General features: G+C 42.0%; 2 protein-coding genes across 2 annotated transcripts in view; both read left to right on the top strand.

Annotated features, from left to right (window-relative positions):
* The window catches only part of mcm8 (minichromosome maintenance 8 homologous recombination repair factor), a 21572-nt gene extending 6876 nt beyond the window's left edge, over positions 1-14696 (top strand). Inside the window, exons 2-21 of the mRNA XM_008298006.1 lie at positions 4332-4406; positions 4654-4719; positions 4828-4910; positions 5029-5178; positions 5659-5756; positions 5831-6029; positions 6188-6273; positions 6506-6651; positions 8001-8075; positions 8161-8299; positions 9099-9129; positions 9271-9408; positions 9691-9751; positions 9883-9963; positions 10489-10684; positions 11120-11333; positions 11415-11624; positions 11730-11806; positions 12796-12985; positions 14184-14696. Of these exons, the coding sequence (XP_008296228.1) occupies positions 4332-4406; positions 4654-4719; positions 4828-4910; positions 5029-5178; positions 5659-5756; positions 5831-6029; positions 6188-6273; positions 6506-6651; positions 8001-8075; positions 8161-8299; positions 9099-9129; positions 9271-9408; positions 9691-9751; positions 9883-9963; positions 10489-10684; positions 11120-11333; positions 11415-11624; positions 11730-11806; positions 12796-12985; positions 14184-14276 (2408 nt within the window). The 3' untranslated portion in view covers positions 14277-14696. The remainder of the gene's footprint in view (positions 1-4331; positions 4407-4653; positions 4720-4827; positions 4911-5028; positions 5179-5658; positions 5757-5830; positions 6030-6187; positions 6274-6505; positions 6652-8000; positions 8076-8160; positions 8300-9098; positions 9130-9270; positions 9409-9690; positions 9752-9882; positions 9964-10488; positions 10685-11119; positions 11334-11414; positions 11625-11729; positions 11807-12795; positions 12986-14183) is intronic.
* Positions 14697-15204: 508 nt separating this feature from the next.
* crls1 (cardiolipin synthase 1) overlaps positions 15205-19426 on the top strand; it is a 9430-nt gene continuing 5208 nt past the window's right edge. Inside the window, exons 1-2 of the mRNA XM_008297995.1 lie at positions 15205-15767; positions 17943-18123. Coding sequence (XP_008296217.1) covers positions 15330-15767; positions 17943-18123 — 619 coding nt within the window. The 5' untranslated portion in view covers positions 15205-15329. The remainder of the gene's footprint in view (positions 15768-17942; positions 18124-19426) is intronic.

Here is a 19426-nt window from a genome sequence, read left to right as displayed (position 1 = left end):
ATTGAAGAGTTCATTTGCAAAAACAGAGAACTCCATCTTCACAAACCTTCAGAAAACCCACTTTTCCATCGTCTACCTGAGACGATATCAATCAAACTTAAGTTGTCTCTATTTTTGTCATTTCTACTGAGTCACATCCACTCAACTTCAGTTTGATATTATCTCAAGCAAACAACAAAAAAGTTTTCTGAAAATCTACAAAAATGGAGTTCTCTGTTTTTGCAAATGAACTCGTCACATTAAGCTCTGAGTTTGATCTGCAGCCACATCAGCAGGCAAACAATATCAGAAATCAGATCTTCATAAGCTTCAGAATCTGCAGATGAAACGACACCAGCAGCAGCATGCAATCTGCAGCTTTTTCTTTTTTTTTTTTCCTGTAAAACTTTCTTTTTGTTGTATTACACCGCGAGAGACACTGGAACTGAACAGACAAGCTGATCTACGACTGCAGAAACAGCAAGAGAGACATTTGGCACAAAACAAAACTGTATATCTGCTATAAATCACTGGCCTGTAAGTCAGCGGGGGTTTGGTATGTGGAAAAAAACTAAATCATGGCAACTCTGTGGGCTGGCACCGCGGCAGACTGCAGCTCCAGGTGAGAAACTGATTGAATCATCGAGAGGAAGCATCTGCAAACAGCTGAGCATCCAAAATAGAGGCCTGCTGCTGCGAAATAACTCAGTTTGACTTTACAGCGACTCGTCTCCTCCCCGACGAACACGCCAGTAATGAAATCCCTCACCCTCGACACACAGACTCATTTGAAAAATATCGATAGTCGTGTCGTGCCTCGACCCGGCAGCCGTGACTCACCACCTACTTATCTTTGGGGTCTCGAACTCCAGCTGAAAAAAACACAACAAACTGAGCTGAAAAATGATCTCTTCTCGTCGGCTAAATCGCCTCAAATTCGCATCGATCGGCCGCTGATTGATCAAGCAGAGATTAAGCGTCTGGTGCTTCATTTTCCCTCCAGAAAACACCAGTTATCATCACAACAACACACAGAAAAAGGCCCTTTATTTCATCTATCAGCGCCTGGAGGATAATGACGGGGGAGAATTAGAGGACGTACCTCCTGCTCTGTCTTTATTTCTCTGTCTGTTGTTTCTGACCTTAGCAGCAACCTGTTTCACAGTCTGTCTCCCGTCTCTGGTGTGCATCCATCCCTCTCAGCCCTGTGCTATTACCACTAACTACTCCAGGCCACAGTAGTTCAGCTATTGATTTTCCTCCTTGTTCGTTCTGTCGTTCCATCCCCTCAGAAACTCTCCCTCGAGAGAGCATCTCCTGCATTTTTTCCTCTGCCGTCGACCAGTTTTCGGCGTTCCCGGTTTGATGCTAAACCACAATGTTCTGCGCAGCGACGTTTAAATTAATCAGGAATCCGTTAAGGTGCACGGGGGTCATCACAAGTTTACAAATACAAATAGGTGGGGTTGTTTTGGAGGAGCAAAGGGAAAAATAAAGCACCAGAGGGCTGTGGTTGCACTCAAAAACAAACACCAAGACACAATTCTTCTTCTTCTTCTTGTTCTTCTTGCAGCAGACACTGAGTTTTAGTGTATTTTGCACTATTTTGCACTCTTGGAGTCACAAATCTGAATCTTCTGTGAGGTTGTAATACGTGGTTGGTGTGTATAATAGTGTGAAATTCAAATGACAGCTCTTAATCTGTCTGCAGTGACATGAAACGTCCAGCAGATGGAGGCAGTGGATCATGTAAATGTTTGTATTTCAGCGCTTTAAATGTCCATTAATTTCCATTTCTGCCAGATATAACTGCACTTTCTCGTCCATTTGCAAGAGAGGATCAACTAAATGTATTCACAGATATAATTAAAAACAATAAAGAACACAGCTAATTAAGAGGATGTACAGGACTGTGTCATATACACATCCGATCACCTGATACTGCATTACCTCAAAGAACAACAGTAGAATATTTATTCTATCAAAAATACAGGCTTCACAGTAGGAACTTAATGCAACAAAGTCAGTCCACCTTTCATTACTCAGAATAAATCTTCATGTGACCAGAGAATGTTCTCCAACATCCATCAGACTTCTGTTCATGTTCTTTATCAAACTTTGATGTGGAAGTTTAGTTGTGAGCAGCAGCCAGGTTTAGTTCTGGTCCTCCGTCCATAGAGGCTGATGTTCTGAAGTGTCCTTCACACTGTCCGAGCTTCACACTAACTCTGGTCTCCATTGATAAGCCCTGTGCCAAGTCTGAAGCAGCTGCCTTTGTCTGGTGTTCACAGCTCCATAGTGAAAGTAGTTGACTGTCCGTGGAGTCATTGTAGGAGGACGACCACTGCAGTCCTGATCAGTGCTACTATGGCTCCTTCTAGACCTCCTGGTAACTGCTCACACTGGGCTGCACTGGGTTTTAGCTGCTCACTGATCTTCTGGATCCTTTTCCATCTTTGTCAAGTCTCTCAGTCAGATGTTTCTCTTCCTCTGTTCAGGTTTTTTCCATGTGGAGGTCCAGAACTGAGAAGGTTCTGCTGTCCTCAGCTCATTTTAGAACCATGTTCATACAGTTAGACTGATTGGAAATCATAGCTGGACTCACTTCGATTGTATTGAGTTTGTACTTTGGGGTGCATTTAATTTTTTATGTATCATCTAAAGTACTTATTTTTGATTGTTAATAAGATGAAACACTCCCCTGTTCAACTTAGGAATCATGCAATTGTTGAGATGTGACACAGTTTAGACTCATTTGACATTTCAGTGATTTATCCTGGCTGCTGCTGCTGCTGCATCCTGTACTGCAGTCTTTCGGCCTGTAATACCGCTGGTGTCCTCTGGGGGCAGTGACGCGCCTGAGAGCCGGAGCTGCTAAAACCAAAGAAGAAGAAGAAGCTTCACTGGAGGGAACTTTGACATTTGTTTAGTAACAGAAGTTAGCAGCATTTTTGTCAATTCAGCTGTCACTTTTTCATTTTTTACCGTTTTACTCGGGACTAAGCTGAAGGTTTGTGTCGCTCTGTTCTGTTTTCGGAGGGTTTTAGCTGAAATATTCAGACGAACGTCGCTGATAAACAGTAAATGACAGTAAACAGTGTTAGCTAACATCGACTTCATAACAGCAGACTTGAGTTTCCTGAAATGAAGAACTGTTTGGGTGATATCTTGTACGCCGAAATTCCAAGTGGATGTGATTGTTTGGGGTTTTGTGTCAGGAGTCTTTTTTTAAACGCAAGATATTTGCCAATAACTGCAGTGACACTAGATTCACTTGTTTTTTAAACCGAATTCTGAATGGCAGTAAAGTTACAGCTATATTTTTTGGGTTAAACAGTTTCTCAGACAACAACGTAATGATAATAATAATAATAAGGAAAAGGTGTGTTTTCATTGTTACGCAGCGACCTGCTGCTGTATTTCATTATCAGATAATTCATGTGCTATATTTCATTAAGGAAACTATAGACACTGCTGCAAATATCCTGCTGTAAAACTATTATATGATAATAAAAAATGTTAATAATAATTTTAAAAAATCCATATTCAACAATTGACATGACAAAAAAAAACAACAACTTTGGGCTGTAGTAAGCAGATTAAAAATAATAATAATAATCCCTTAAGGGCTTTAACACCTGATTGGAATAACGGATGAATAGATACAGGGCTGCTTTTTAAAAATAATTATTCTTACATTTATTTATTTACGGGGAAAAAAAGCAATAAGGTTTTGATTCAAGGCTTTTCTTCGCCTCAGGCGTGCAGGCCTAACAACACCACTGACCTTGTGTATAAGTAAAAAGCCTGTTGTTACACATGTACTGCAAACATTAGAATTTGCACAGCATTCTTAGCTATAAAGGCTTTTTTTTTTTTTTTGACATTCATTCAGTATGACCGCATGCTGCTGCCCTGGATACAGATATTAATAGAAGTCAGCAGGCGAGCGTTGCAGCACAAAAACCTTTCTAGGACAGTTATCAAACCACCGTCTGTCATGTGTTTGACTGAAAGCTGCTGAAACTTTAATTGAAAGTAGAAAAAAATACTGTCCTGCTTCGTCCCTCTGACTAATTCCTGCTCTGTTGTTTCCTTATTTATCTCAGATAAAATAATGAGTGGAGAAGAATCCAGGGGAGGCTCATGGAGGGGCGGAGGCCGAGGATGGAGAGGAGGAGGAGGAGGAGGAGGAGGAGGAGGTGGTGGTGGTGGGGGAGGATGGAGGGGAGGAGGATGGAGAGGAAGGGGCGGTGGTGGTGGTGGTGGATGGAGAGGAGGAGGTGGGGGAGGATGGAGAGGAGGAGGCGGGGGAGGATGGAGGGGTCGACCATGGAGAGGAGGATCAGCAGGAGGAGGAAGAGGCTCAGGAGGAGGCTGGAGAGGTGGAGGCGGATCAGGAAGCCAAACAGCGAGCACTCAGAGAGGTGAGACCTGTTTTATTTTACGTTTTCTCCTGTAAATCTGCAGAAATGAAGAATTTATCTCTAAATAGTTACTGATTCATTTCATAGTTGATTCCTCCACTAATTGTTGAAGAACAGAGACAGCAGATAAAAATGAGCTTGTAGCAGCTGAATGTTTCACATTTCTGCTGGTCACTGTTCCTGTCAATGATGATAATGAATAAATGAAATGAAGAGCTGCATTTAGTTTACTCGACTGTCTCTTCAGTCCTCACGCAGACCACCATGGATGCGCTGTGTCCCTACAAAGGATGGAGTCTGTACTTCACAGACAGTACGTGAGACTGTTTCACATGATAATAAAACGTACTGTAAACAGACAGGTGATGATCAGGGGAGTTTTCTCTGTCTGTGAGGTCTTACTGTGTGTTTTTATGTGCAGGCTTCATCGAGAGTTCACCCAGTGTGGTGAAGATCAAAGTGTTTGAGAAGTATTTCACTTCTAGGATTCACCTGTATGACAAGGTAAGTCACGTGTGCTGTTCTGTTTAACAAACTGGCTGTTTTCATATCGGATGTCCACCAATCGTTCTATCCTCTGTGTATTTTTTGTACATTAAAAGTTTTGTGTTTCTGAGACCAGGATGAGATCGAGCGTCAGGGCAGCGTTCTGGTGGATTATTCAGACCTGACCGGAGACAAAGCTGTCCGTGCTGCACTTCCTGACATCGTCACAGAGCTGAAGGAGCAGCCGGAGGTGATGCTCAGCTGTTTGGGAGTGGCCATCCATCAGGTACAGGCCTTTAAAAGCACACGACGGATGTTCGTTTAAAGCCAAAGTTAAAGCTGAAATTCATTCTGACACACTATTTTACACATTACGAGGTGTGATGGAAAAGTTCTGGGACCATTTGTGTCCCTGTCATGCTATTAACATCAGGACTTGTTGTGCAGCTGAATTCAGGCTGAACAGTCAAACAAAGCTGGTTATCAACTCTGTGAGTCAACTCAGGCTATGAGCAGACACTACCAGGTCTAGAGCCATCGAGTTCTGACAACAAGAACTGACTGTAATCCTAAACATACGTAAGGCTTTCAGACATTCATATGTAATGGTGAGGCAGATTTAGCCTTTTTTGTTTTTAGCTGCTTGGTGCAGTTTTTGATTTTCTTCTGAACAGTCTCTGAACTTTTTGATCACACCTTGTATCTTTAATTTTTACTTTAATCTGAGGAGGAACAAACCAGACTGAAAAGCGTTTGTGTGCTTCAGGTGTTGACTGTGGATTTGGAGAAACAAGCCGCTGAGCTGCAGGAGGAGGAGCTTCCCGTCGCTGCGCCAATCATCAACATCCCTCACATCAGCGCCAGGTAAGGCGCTCGGCGACTTGTTTTCCTGACGCCTGCGCCGCTGCTGGCCGCCAATGACGATGACTTTGTTTCAGGCTGTATAACTACGAGCCGCTGACGCCGCTGCGGACGCTTCGTGCTGGAGTGTTCGGCCGGCTGGTTTGCGTGAAGGGAACCGTGGTCAGAGTGAGCAACATCCGGCCTCAGTGCAGCCGGATGGCCTTCAGGTGTCTGACCTGCTCACAGACTCTGTCTCTGGTGCTGCAGCACGGAAAGTACGCCACGCCGATCAAGGTAGGTATACTCGAGTTTACTCTGCCACATGTTTTTAAACACAAGTTATGCCATATGAACTTTCCTTCCAGCCTCCTCACATCTCCATCTTCAACGCTTTTAGTCAGATTTACAGATTAACTCCTCAGTTTGTGTTTTTCGATATATTTATCCATCAGTGTGTCCAGCCCGGCTGTCGAAGTCGCTCCTTCGCTCCCTGCTACAGCTCTCCTCTGACGCACACCGTCGACTGGCAGGTTATTAAGTGAGTACATCGACTGAAATCCTCCAAAAGATGTCGTGTGTGGTCTCTAGCAGTGGCTTTTTATCAATAATGTGTTCTGATAAGAAAGGGGAATATTCTCTTTGTGGTAGGATAATGGTCTGCATCTCTTATCGCACACTTTCCTGATCACGATGCAAACATTACTTTGCACAGTGTGTTTGGCGCTAACCGTCGTTGTTGTTGGTGATTATCTTTCTTTGTGCTGCCTCAGGGTGCAGGAGCTGATGAGCGGCGAGCAGAGGGAGACTGGACGAATCCCGCGGACCGTAGAGTGTCACCTGACCTCCGACCTCTGCGACAGCTGCGTCCCTGGAGACACGGTCACTGTGACGGGGATCGTCAGAGTCATCAGTGACGGTACGAACACACAGTCTGGTCACAGTAGAGGGCACATACACCGATGTAAAATACTGTTAGTAGCGTGTGTATAAAGTGGGAAGAAGCTGTTCTCCTGCTTCAGTAGTTGCAGTCCCGATGCCTTCAGGTTCAACATTTTACTGCCAGGTGTTCCACAGGGCTGTTAGCAGAGTGTTATTGTTGTAATCCTTGAAATCAGGCCTCTTTAGCTGATTGTTTCCAACACAGATGCATTAAAACACAGTTGGTTCTGTGTTCGGACACAATGCCTCCGGTGTTCTGATAAATACTGAGGACAGTCAAACAGTTAGTCAGGAGTAAAGTCTAACGCATATTGTAGCAGCAGAGTTCTGTACTATGAAGCCAGATTAGTGGGTCAGCAGGTATGTTGAGCCTAAAGTCAGAATTTTCAGTGTCATGAAGGTAGCTCTGTTTTGACCTGGCTAGATTTCCATGGTAACCAATGCCATGGAGCTAGATCGCCATGGTAACAGACGCTGTGGAGCTAGATCTCCCTGGTAACTGATGCTGTGGAGTCAGATCTCCATGGTAACTGATGCTGTGGAGCTAGATCTCCATAGTAACTGATGCTGTGGAACGAGATCTCCATGGTGACCGATTCTGCTGAGCTAGATCTCCATGGTAACTGATGCTGTGGAGCTAACCTGGTCAGGAGCAGGTTATGTTCAGAGTTTCTGATTTAAACTGGCTGGAAGACGTGTCTCCCTCAACCAGGTTATTTCCTGCTGATTCTCTATGAGCGATACAGATTCTCAGCTGAGGGAATGTGTTTTATCTGCTAACACGCTGAGTTGTGTGTCACTAATATCACTGAATGAAGCCGTGCAGTTACAGTATCGTACACTGTAAATATGGTGTTGCTATGGAAACCAGACATGCATTTAGTTGGCGATGCAGAAATCACATAAATATGTTTTTATGTTTGGTCTGTTTACTTTTCATGATCTCTGCCGAGCCGACTTACACAAATAAAACTCAGCTATGTCCAACTTGCTTCGTCGTTCACCCCTCTGGTCGTTTCATTTGTTCATTAATTCATTTATTTGACAGAAACGCTGACCAACAGAAATGCGACTGTAATTTAACAGCTCCTATACAGTCATTGTTATCTGTTGTCGAGGGCCACTTCCTAAAACAGCAAACTGAAATAAGAATAATGAATTTTTTGCAGCCCACACCAACAAATCGAACAGAATAATCCCAGTGCGCTCTAATCAAACCAGCAGAGCAGCACAACTGCTATTTAACTTAAATTCTGTGAATGCAGCTTCTTAAATGAGAAGATTTTCCTCCTCTCTGACAGAACATCTTCTGTTTCTTGTGTGCAGGCAGCTCCAGAGGGAACAAGGATCAGTGCATGTTTCTGCTCTACATCGAAGCGACTTCCGTCAGCAACACCAAAGGTAGCGTCCCGCGAATCTCTAAGACAGACGTGACGACCAGAATCCTAAACAGTCCAGTGAGGAGGTGTTTTCTCTGAACATTCAGGTCAGCAGTCCAAGTCGGGAGCTCAGGGGTCGAGAGGGTCGGCTGAAGATCGCTCTGCAGGGGAGGAGTTCAGTCTGAAGGAGCTTTATGCCGTCCAGGAGATCCAGTCACAGCCAGACCTGCTGCGACTGATCGTACAGTACGACATTCACTGCCAGCATTACACACAACTGTTATTGTTCGATCCTCTGAACCCACAAAACCTGCCTGTGGCTTTAAAAGGCAGGTTGTTTTTTAAAGAATCATCAAAATTACACCATTTAGCAGAAATAATAATTAGATTTTTAATTTTCCAACAGTCCTTGAACTACTCATCTGTAAAGAAATACACAATACTGAGTTTCAAGTTGGGATATTTCATCAAAGTCACTTTATTCTACAAGTCTTATTAAAAAAAAAATTTTAAAAAAAGGGCTAAAAATAAACTGCAAATTAGATTCTATGAAAAACCCTGAAAATTCTGAACTTCTTGCACAACCATGAAGCTCGTTATAACAACTAATTATAGAAATCCAGTGTTTGTTTTTTCTTTTTTAAGATTAGTTGCGTTATCATTGGGTCATGATGCAGCAAAGACATTTCTGAGGTTCAGGACTTTATATTGCAGTGAAAAATGAGCCACAGTGAAGAAAAATTTAACATGAAAACATCCAGAAACTTCTCAGAATTCAGATTTAAATCCCAACTTTAATCCAAAAAGTAGGTTTTAGCCAATTTAAGCTGCTGCAAAAATTAACTTTAAAGCTCTATAAACATATTTCATGTCCATTTTAGAGATTTTTCTATTTAGTCAAAGATTCCTTCTGGTAAATATAAGCATTTTTCTACTTCATTAACATGCATATATGGTGTTTTTATTTACTGGTAGATGCGTCCGATTAGAAGTTGTGCTTTCTAACGTCCTAGCGTATGCCTGACTGCTTCCTCGCCTCTTTCAGCTCTTTGTGTCCCGTCATCTACGGCCACCTGGTGAGTTTCACTCTGGTAACAACAACAACAACAACAAGCTGTGTCACTCAGTCACGCTGGTTTTGTCTTCAATCTTGTTTTTCATCCAATTTTCCAGAAAACAAAAGACTTTTAGTTTAATATCTAGTATCTTTTGTGCAGCTGGTGAAAGCGGCTCTGGCTCTGGCCTTGTTTGGAGGCCGACAGAAACACACCGACAAGAACAGCGTCCCGGTGAGAGGAGACCCTCACATCCTGATCGTGGGAGACCCTGGACTGGGGAAGAGTCAGATGCTGCAGGTAACTCAGGAGGCAGCGCTGTCGACTAACGAGCTACTGTAGGACTCATTCCTGCTAATCAGAACACGTCGACTCGAGCTTATCCTGCTCACTTTTCTGTAAAGGTCACGACTTTGTCGGTTCTTGTGATTTCTGTTGCACCTTCAACCCAGAACAGGTCTGAACTACATGCAGTCACGTTATTCTGAGCTGTGGGACTTTTTCCACATCTAGGCACCAATGTTGGCTTAAATTAATTATTCTTAATAATGTATTAATATCTGCTCTGTGTTTTCTGTGCAGGCGGTTTGTAATGTGGCTCCGAGGGGGATTTATGTGTGTGGCAACAGCACCAGCACCACAGGTGAACTCTTAGAACAGAGATCTCCTACATTAATGTGGAACACACAAGAAATAATCATGCTTTCTGTAGTTATTTGGTTCTTTTATGATGCGTTCAGGTTGTAAATGTAGTAAATACTGTTTACGTTTCAGGACTGACAGTGAGTTTATCCAGAGATGCAGGAACGGGGGATTACGCTCTGGAGGCCGGCGCCTTGGTGTTGGCCGACCAAGGTAGAAAACCATTCGATTAAAAGTGTGTTTGCATCATATCTTGATTTCCTGTATTTCTATGGAAACAGCAGAACCAGGAAGAAGGTTCAAGACAAAAGAGTTTTATTTGTCAGCGTTTTTGTTCCACCAGCCTGCAATACGACAACACATCTAATCATCAAAAATACTTTAAAGACGATTCTCTGGCGTCTTTCTTTGGCATCTCCAGCTTTATTGCTTAAAAAACTAGTAAAAGTATTTTGGATTTAGAGGAATCTGGCATCTTTCACAAAAATACTGCTTGTATACGTGGATCCAGTGCAGGACTGCTTCTTGATTCCTCAGATAAAAGGTATAAAATAGTTTTACAAGGCACCAGACAAACCAGAGAAATCAGCACAACTGTAATTTGTTTTCCACAGTTCTTCCTCTTGCTGCCTGCAGGGGCTGCAAGTTCACAAAAACTGCTTAGAAAACCATTTTCCCTTCGTCTGATGTTCGACTTGTTGCCTGTTTGTTCGTTTGATCTGATCTCATCCTCTGCAGGCATGTGCTGCATCGATGAGTTCGATAAGTTGGGTCAGCAGCAGCAGGCCCTGCTGGAAGCCATGGAGCAGCAGTCGGTGAGTCTGGCGAAGGCTGGAATCGTGTCCTCGCTGCCCGCCAGGACGTCTGTCGTTGCTGCTGCGAACCCCATCGGAGGACATTACACCAGAGGAAAGACGGTCTCAGAGAATCTCAAGTAGGTTTTTGTGCTTTGGGCGATCTTTTTGTGCTGCTGACATAAAAAAGAAAACTTGCACGGTTCTCGTTTTCCATCACTAAACTATTAGTCTGAGCATTTAAATCTGCTGCCAAAACCAAGTCTTTGCCAGAGTTGCACCAAATGATGAAGGCTGCAAATATTTCACACACGAAATAGTTTTTTAAATGATTCTTTTATTTTCTCTCCCACAAAAGCATCTTAGTCATTCTGGAGTGATTCCTTCTTTCCCAATAGAGTTATTCAACACATCTGATTAAACGGTTTTATTGCAACAGATATCGCAGGAAAACAAACCATCACAGTGTCAGTTATTCCCAGTATCCAGCTGCCCTGTTGTGCAGCCACTGCTGGAGGTTTTTGCAGTCTGAACATTTGACTCGTATTCACGGTTGTCTTCCTGTTCGTCCCTAGAATGGGCTCGGCTCTGCTCTCTCGCTTCGACGTCGTCTTCCTCCTCCTGGACATCCCCGACGAGTCGCACGACCGCCGCCTGTCGGAGCACGTCATGGCGAACAGGGCGGGAAGAGGCAGGACCAGCAGCGCCGTGGTTACCAGGAATAACGCCGAGCTCGAGACCTCAGTCCTGCTGGAGCACTCAGACATGCCGCTGTCGGAGCGCCTGCAGGTAAACATGTCCCGACACATTAAACTGACATCTCGCCCTGTCAAGTGATTAATTTTTAGAGTTCTGCGCATCTGTTTGAAGATCCCTGCAGGTGAAACCATGGATCCCATCCCAGCGAGCCTGCTGAGGAAGTACGTCAGCTACGCCCGTCAGTACGTCCATCCCTCGCTGTCCCCTGAAGCAGCTCAGACCCTGCAGGACTTCTATCTGTCGCTGAGAGCTCAGGCTCACACTGCCGACGCGACGCCCATCACCACCAGGCAGCTGGAGTCCCTGATCAGACTCACAGAGGTGGGACGATGTCGGCGTGTTCATCCAACACATCTGGCTGCATGTGATGAGTGAACGCATGAGATAGAATTCACTTTTTCATGCTCGTGATGTGTTTTTATGTAGGCAAGAGCCAAACTGGAGCTCAGAGAAACGGCAACGAAGAGCGACGCCGAGGACGTGGTGGAGATCATGAAACACAGGTAACGATACAGCTTTAGTTGTGTGTTTGTGTCGCAGTTAGTTCAAGACATGTGGAGAAAGGAGGCGTGGAGGTAAAAGCTTTCTGGGAGTATTTTTTGCTCCTGTGTCATTTTATCTCACGGCAGGTTCATTTTTTACTGCAACATAAAGCCCTGCAGCTGTGTGGAACCAGAACATGAAGAAGGAGAGAGACGTCCTGAAAGTGCAGCAGTAGAATTTTCTATATATTGACTTTTTTTTTTTTTTTTAAATTGAACAAACCTGGAATCAACGTGCACATAAATCTTTCAAGTGCCCACAGGTGTTAGTAATACTGAAAAATGAGGGGGCTCCGCATTGTATAGATCATTTGCTACTTTTAGTTTGTTTTATACTCGTGTCCTCTCTGCTCTGTGCTTACACCGCCTGCAGTTCAGCCAAAAAGTCCCTGAATTTTTCCAGCATAACTGTTTGTCACAACAAGTCACTAATTAGTTCCTATTTACAGCAGAAGGCCCAGATTTTATTGTTCAAACAAACTGTTTATTTTTGGCAATTTTTTAATGTAAAGTCGTTTCAATGAAATATGATGAATTTAAGCTTAGATTTAAGTTTCCCAACGACGTCACACGTTGCTTCAGGGAGCAAAAACATAAAAAATATGGTAATTTCACACTAATAAATGATGTCATCTCGGAGATTTTTTTTTTTTTTTTTTAAACCCGCCGGTGGGTTTTGGGATTTAGAAGATAAAGTTGGTCAAAACTAATATTCATTAGCATTTATAAAATCTGAGCCTCTTTTGTTTTAGTGTTTTCATTTTTCTCTACTATTTTTTGTTTTTTGTTTTTGTTTTTTTCTCCCTAAATTACTACAAAATGTCCTCCTAAAAATAATAACAAATCTTGATATTTCTCTGTAAAACACTGTTTGAAATATTAAAATCCATTTGGAACCTGTGCAGGCCTGGATCACGGTAACTTCTTTCCCTCTTGTTGTGTGTTTGCAGTCTGGCCGACACGTATTCGGACGGTTTGGGAAACCTGGACTTTGAGCGCTCTCAGCTCGGCTCAGGAATGAGTCAGCGCAGCGCCGGGAAGCGGTTGGTCAACGCGCTGCACTCGCACGCTCAGAGGACCAATCAGAAGCAGTTTGACCTGCAGATGCTTCGTTCCATCGCCGACAGACTGAACATTAAGGTGAAAACACAGAAACATGCAGCACAGACGAGAGAAATTAACCACTTAGTTAATCCCTTCACTAAATAAACATTTTACGAAGTGAGAAAGGTATTGAATTACATTAATGATGTTTAACAGAAAAGGTTTTAACTCTCTGAACCCAAACAGGACTTTATTGTTTCTTGGCTCATGTTTTACTGCAATATAAAGAAGAACACACATGAAGAAGGAGAGAAAACTCAAAGAACACACACAATAAGATGCTTTTTGTAAATTATAACAAAGTGCTAATGCCATTAATTGTTTAAAAAAAGATATAATATGAATAAAGAAGACAATCTTTTCACAGAATCTTGTTTGAGAAAATAGTTTATTTTTTGCAAAGTTTGGAATGAGACTTATGCAATTTCAAACTTAACTTTTCTCAGACAGAATGAGTGTCACACGTTACACATTCAAGGAGCTTTGATGCAGCTTTTTTTTCTCTTTTGTTTAAAGATAACATGCTGTCCAAACCCACCAGCAGGTTTTCACAGAATGTGATTTGGGAAAACGGTTTATTTTAAGTTTAGATTTGGTTATTTTTTAACAACCAAACCGTACCTCACAGAAGAGCAGTTCAAGGACTGTCGGAAAATCTGATGTTTCTGTTCTGTTTTTACAGTTTCAGGCTGATAAATTATGTCATTTTGGGGGTTTTTAATGTGCCTTTTAAACCTGCTTTGGGGTTCAGAGGTTCAGAATCATTTGCATTAACGAGCTGATAAAGACTGAAGTTGGTTTTGTCCCCAAACTGAGATAAGAGTCAGACTGTGAATGTGTCATCAAACACAGGGCAGGTTTCAGAGCATCTAGGGTGTGAGATTTTATAACCATTTATTTAAACATCCACCTACTTTGTACTGAGAAATCTGTAAATTTGGTTCTTAAAAAGTCTGTTGAATTGTGTACTGGTAAATGTGTAGGGACCCTGTAGAAGCTCTTTGTATTTAAAAGGTTGATTAGATGTTGTGTTATTGTTTACAGGTAGCCTTATTTTGTACCTTTAACTTCTTAGAAGTGGCTTTAACACAAACTCTTTAACCCCACGTTGCCTTTAGTCATGGTAGAGTACAGGGAAGTGTCTCTAGTTTTCCTCCCAGCTGATGCTGCTGTGCACTGAAGCCATCGTCACTATACCCATGCTGGTATTACAGTGATTTAAATCTTCTTCCAGGTGATGGACTTTCAAGGTCTCCTGAGTTCGCTGAACGAACAAGGCTTCCTGCTGAAGAAAGGGTCCAAACTGTACCAGCTGCAGACCGTCTGACCGACACAAGCCTGCACCGAACCACGAGGTCAGTGATCGGGTTGAATCAAGACGTAAACTGTCCACGGAGCCAAATATTACAGAGTTATGTACGCAAAGATATTCAGTTTACTGTCGGAGGAGGAGAGAAAACAGAAAATACTCACATTTAACAAACAAATGTTCTGTAATTGTTGAATATAGTCACTGAAGCTGGACTTTGATACGGAAAAAAAGTGGTTTATTCTCACTGTTGATGTTTTGTTTTTCACACTTTTCACAAGAAGAACCTACTTTACCAACTGGCCGCGCTTTAGAAGAAGAATGTATTTAAAATCAATTGTATGTATAGTATTTATGTATAAATGTATAGTTGAATGTAAAGTTCAGTGTCAATGGAATTGTAATTTTCTTATTTTTATAAATATTTTAAAAACTTGATGACTTTTTTGTCTTTTTTCTGCCCAATTTGTTTGAATATTAGGTTTCACCAAGTCGATCATTTTAAAGACTTTGCTCCTGATTACTTTTTAAAATTCTTTTTTAAAGTTTTATCAATATAAAAAATAAACTTACAGGTATTAAATTATGGTATTTTCCTGTTAATAAAATAATGATGGCATCATTTTGTACAATCTTGGTATCATAAATATTTTAAAGGTTTGTTCCTGATTACTTTTTAAAGTTTTTATGAATACGTTTAATCAATATAAGAATATACAGGTATTAAATTATGGCATCAAGACTTGTTTCTGATTACGTTTTTTTTTTATTTTTATAAATAGTATTATAAATATGTTTAAACCTTGTGTCTGATGCCTATTTCGTGTTTTTTTTCTGTCTAATCTGTAAATAATAAGTTTTATCATCAGTGTAAGCCCTGGACTGTCTACCGGTGATAACCAGCGGATTAGGTTTTACGACACCTCCTGCCGTATCGGTTTACGGCAACATGGCGGCCTGCTGGGTCGCGCTGCTCTCTGTCGGCTCTGACCGTCGCTGTCGGTAACTTCGTCATGAGCTCGCGGACGGAGCTCTCGAGACCGTTGAATCGGTAACGGGGTGCTCGTGAACATGATGACGACGTGTTTTCAGCGGATTTCCGCTCCGTTGCGCCGCAGCGCCCCGAGCGTGCGCCGCGCAGCTGTGTGCGGTCTCGAGCCTGCGTCATGGCGGCTCGCGCACACACCTGTCCCGGAGCGTGCGAGGTGCACGCAGCCGCCGGTGAGCGGCTCGTGCCTGCTGCGGCTCCGGTGGACGGACGGACGGGTCTCGTGCTGGAGCGGGATCCTGCAGCAGGTGAACCGGACCCACGGGTGCGCGCTACAGTACCGGGGAGGTCACGAGAGGTCGGCGGCGGCGACCAGCTTCCGGTGCGTGTTGACCCCCGGTGCGCGAGGACTATGCAGCAGCAGCAAGAAGAGCGAGGAGACACCGGAGAGCGGTCCGGTGGAGCAGCGGGGCGACACCGGGGCGGTACCGGGACAGGGACTGTTCAAGTTCAAAGAGCTGGTGAGGAAACGGACGCACCTGTGTGACGTACACAGGTAGAGGCAGTGACGTGTGTGGCTGTGAACGACAGAGACAACAGCTGATGGGCTCTGATCGATACTGTATCGATCCTGAGACGAGTTTAAAATAAAAACACAAAACTATAAAGTATCAAAAGTGAAATGCAGTAAACATTTCTAAAGTAATGGTGGTAAATATACACAGTACAGTACAATGTGTACCTGGTGGTATTTATACAGTAAAATATAATGTAGTATAACTGTGGTGCTACATATATACAGTACAATGTGTACCTGGTGGTGTATACACAGTACAGTATAATGTAGTATACCTGGTGGTACATATATACAGTACAATGTGTACCTGGTGGTCTGTGCACAGCAGAGATAATGTAATTAGCAGCTACAAGGACGGATTAGACTGAATACTGCAGCACTAAAGGAAGCCTCTTAATCAGACCTGAGCTCAGATGAATCATTGTTGGTGAAGTTTATGGAGGTTTTCTGAAACTAATAATACTTTTATCTATGTGGTACATTTAAAAACAAGACAAAACATTTTACTGCCACTAGTCTGACCTGCAGCAGTCGTATTAGTTGTACTTCAAGTTGTGTGAAGTGATTTAATGAAGGATTTTTACACATTTCAGCTCCAATATTGGCCTAAAAACAAAAACAGGTGTTCAGGATAATTTCCTCTGAGTTTAGTAAACAGCATCAGACAGCAGCAGTAACGTCATCATTTAGTGATAACTTTAAATCATCCCTCACAGTTAAGATTATCATCACACATGGACAAAACTGTCACTGTTAAGAAATCATAAGTAAACTCGGACATTATTAAGAATGAATGTGACGTATCCTTTGTCTGAAAACAGCTTCAGTCATCATGGGTTGTGCATAAAATTAGGCTAATACAATAGAAAAAAAATAAGATTGTTTTGCAGATGTTTCAAATGTAATATGAATTGTGTCTTAAATGGGAACTTTGTGTGTTTTTTCCATTGAAAAACAAACAAACAAAATAAGTGATTTGTAGGTCATCTCTGTAGCATCACAGCTTTGATTCTCATGGTATGTTGTGACACATTTTACCTTTAAAATATTACGATGAGAAAATGTTAAAATACATCAAGAAATAGACCGAAAGTACCTCAATTAATCTGGGTAGGTGAAACATAAAGTAAGTAAAGTAATGAAGCAGGACAAACAAGGGACTCGGTGTAACTATCAGTTTGGCAAGAAACGATGAAGTTCAAAGTGCTGAGAATGCTTAGATAAAAGAAACACAATAAATAAATAAATCAAACTGAACAGCATCTACAGAGCCGAGCGCAGTTCAGAGTTCTTCACAGTCCACTGATAAAAAGACCAAAACACATAACGAGTGAAATAAAGACAGATTGAAAAGGAATAGATGTAAAAAGAGAAGAAAAACATAGAAATTAAAAAAAATATGATAAAAATCTTAAAAACAGGTATAAATAGAATATAACTGACAATATTACAATAAAACAGCGTCAGTAATGTCTGTAAACACACTGTAAAGGAGTTTAAACGCTTCCAGCTGCAGCGTTAAAAGCACATTTAAATAAAGTTTGCATGACGGGAAACTCCTGATTTAGTTTGTGAAACTATTACAGCTTCACTTATTATTAAACAAATCAGTTGTATAACCTTCTTGGAAGTTCTGCGCCTGACAGACGAGTAAACAGTAAACTGTTCTCTTGTTTTCTACTTTTCCTCGTAGTGAATTTATCCTGACGTTGGTTTGGACGGTTTTATTTAGAGTCCTCGGCTGCAGACTTCCTGTTATCTTCAGTAGAAACGCTGTAATTCATGCAAATATTCTTAAATTTGTGTTCTTAATCTCCTTGTTGTTCTTATTTATATCGTATATATAGTGTATATACCTCGCCTCTTCAATCTGTAGTTGTGTTTTCTTGCTTTTCTTGCATCACTTTGCTGCCGTCACGTTGCACATTTCCCCTCGTGGGACGAATAAAAGTATGTTCTATGTATATTCTGTTATATATATTCTAATGTTTAAAGGACAAATGCTTCATTATTATCCATTGTTATTCCTTTTTATGCTTCAGTAAAAGACAAACGCTGTTGACTGTTTTTCCTTTGACTCGTCCACATTTAAACTCGTGTACGTTGTGTTCCTGTGCAGTACGAGAACCCGTGGACCATCCCCAACCTGCTGTGCGTCTGTCGGATCTTGTTGGCGCCGTTTCTGGGTCACCTGATCATCCAGCAGCACTTTCACCTGAGCCTGGCTCTGTTCACGCTGGCCGGAGCCACCGACCTGGTGAGACACACCTGCAGCCTGACGCTGACACACCTGTTGTCACGCACCTGAACACACAGACAAAGTGTTGTTGGACGATTAACACACGGAAACAGGAATTAACTAAAAAAACGAGTGCTTTTATTAACATGTGCCATAAAATTGAAGGCAAACACTTCAAAGGTGTTTTTTTTTGTCAATTTCTGCTGTTATTTGCAACAGTATGTGCAATATTTTAAAAATTATTCCAATTATTTGTTGTTTTTTTTCATTTAAAGGTGTTTTACGGCTAATGCTAATGACTAGCTCCTCATGCTAGGAGCTAATGCCGGTGAAACAAATGCAACTAAACTACCAAACTTGACTGAAAAAGAAAAGCTGTTTGGACACTGAGTGGCATCCAGTTAAAACTTTGTGTAGACAGATCAATACCTTTACCCCGATACCGAAAGCTGCACAAACTTCAGATGTAAAACACTGAAAATGTTGATTAACTGTCTTTTCAATACACTTTATATGCACATTAAACAGTTAAAACATTTAAAGCAGGACTCATTTTGTACTGATCTGCAGTGACCCTTTAGACTTTCTACCACACGTGTTCACATTAGGTTTTAATTGCTCCCAGTCAAAGATTTGATTCATTTAATATTTAATATCCGCTAAGATAACACAGCTGCACTACCAGGTCCAGCCACCAGGTGGAGCCGCTTCCTTATTGATGCTGTAATGTCCAGGAAAGGCAGGCAGTCGATTTATGGCAAGCAGAACTGCACTGTGGGTGTTTAGCTGGTGAAAGGGAACCATGACCAAGACTTCTTTCAAAGGTGTTTTTATTCACCGAAATATCATCGAAATGTACAGACTTGACAAGAAATTTTAGTTTTTAGCATTTTTTCTTCATGAACGTGAAACAGGAGAATCTTAAGCTACTCGGCTACTCAGTGGTTCTAGTCGAGGGTCTTTCAAAGAAATCCAGAAGAGGACGCCACAATTTATAGAAATAGTTTTCTGAACCTCGAACCACTGGGAATGTGAGGGGGATGAGGAGTCCCTCCGCTTGAGCAAAATAGCTCATCCATCCTATAAAAATGAAAATTTCAAGACTTTTAACTTAGAGTTTGGCAAGTTAAGGTCTGGGGCCGCTCCAGAAATAGCACAGAGTGGATCTGGTTTAATTTGATGCTGTAGGACTTCAGAGATTGTATAAAACATGGAATTCCAACAGTTTAGCCATAACAGACAGGACCAACACATATAAAGCAAAGGATCAGGTGCACTTCCACACTTTCCACAAGTTGGGTCAACATCTGGATAAATGGGTGCCAACTTGACCTTTGGCAAGTGCACACCATGACCAAGACTTC

This window comes from Stegastes partitus, unplaced genomic scaffold, assembly GCF_000690725.1.
Source record: "Stegastes partitus isolate 25-593 unplaced genomic scaffold, Stegastes_partitus-1.0.2 Scaffold27, whole genome shotgun sequence".
In the NCBI taxonomy this organism is placed as follows: domain Eukaryota; kingdom Metazoa; phylum Chordata; class Actinopteri; family Pomacentridae; genus Stegastes; species Stegastes partitus.
The sequence above is the reverse complement of the archived record's forward strand: the minus strand, read 5'-3'. Positions and strand labels throughout refer to the sequence as shown.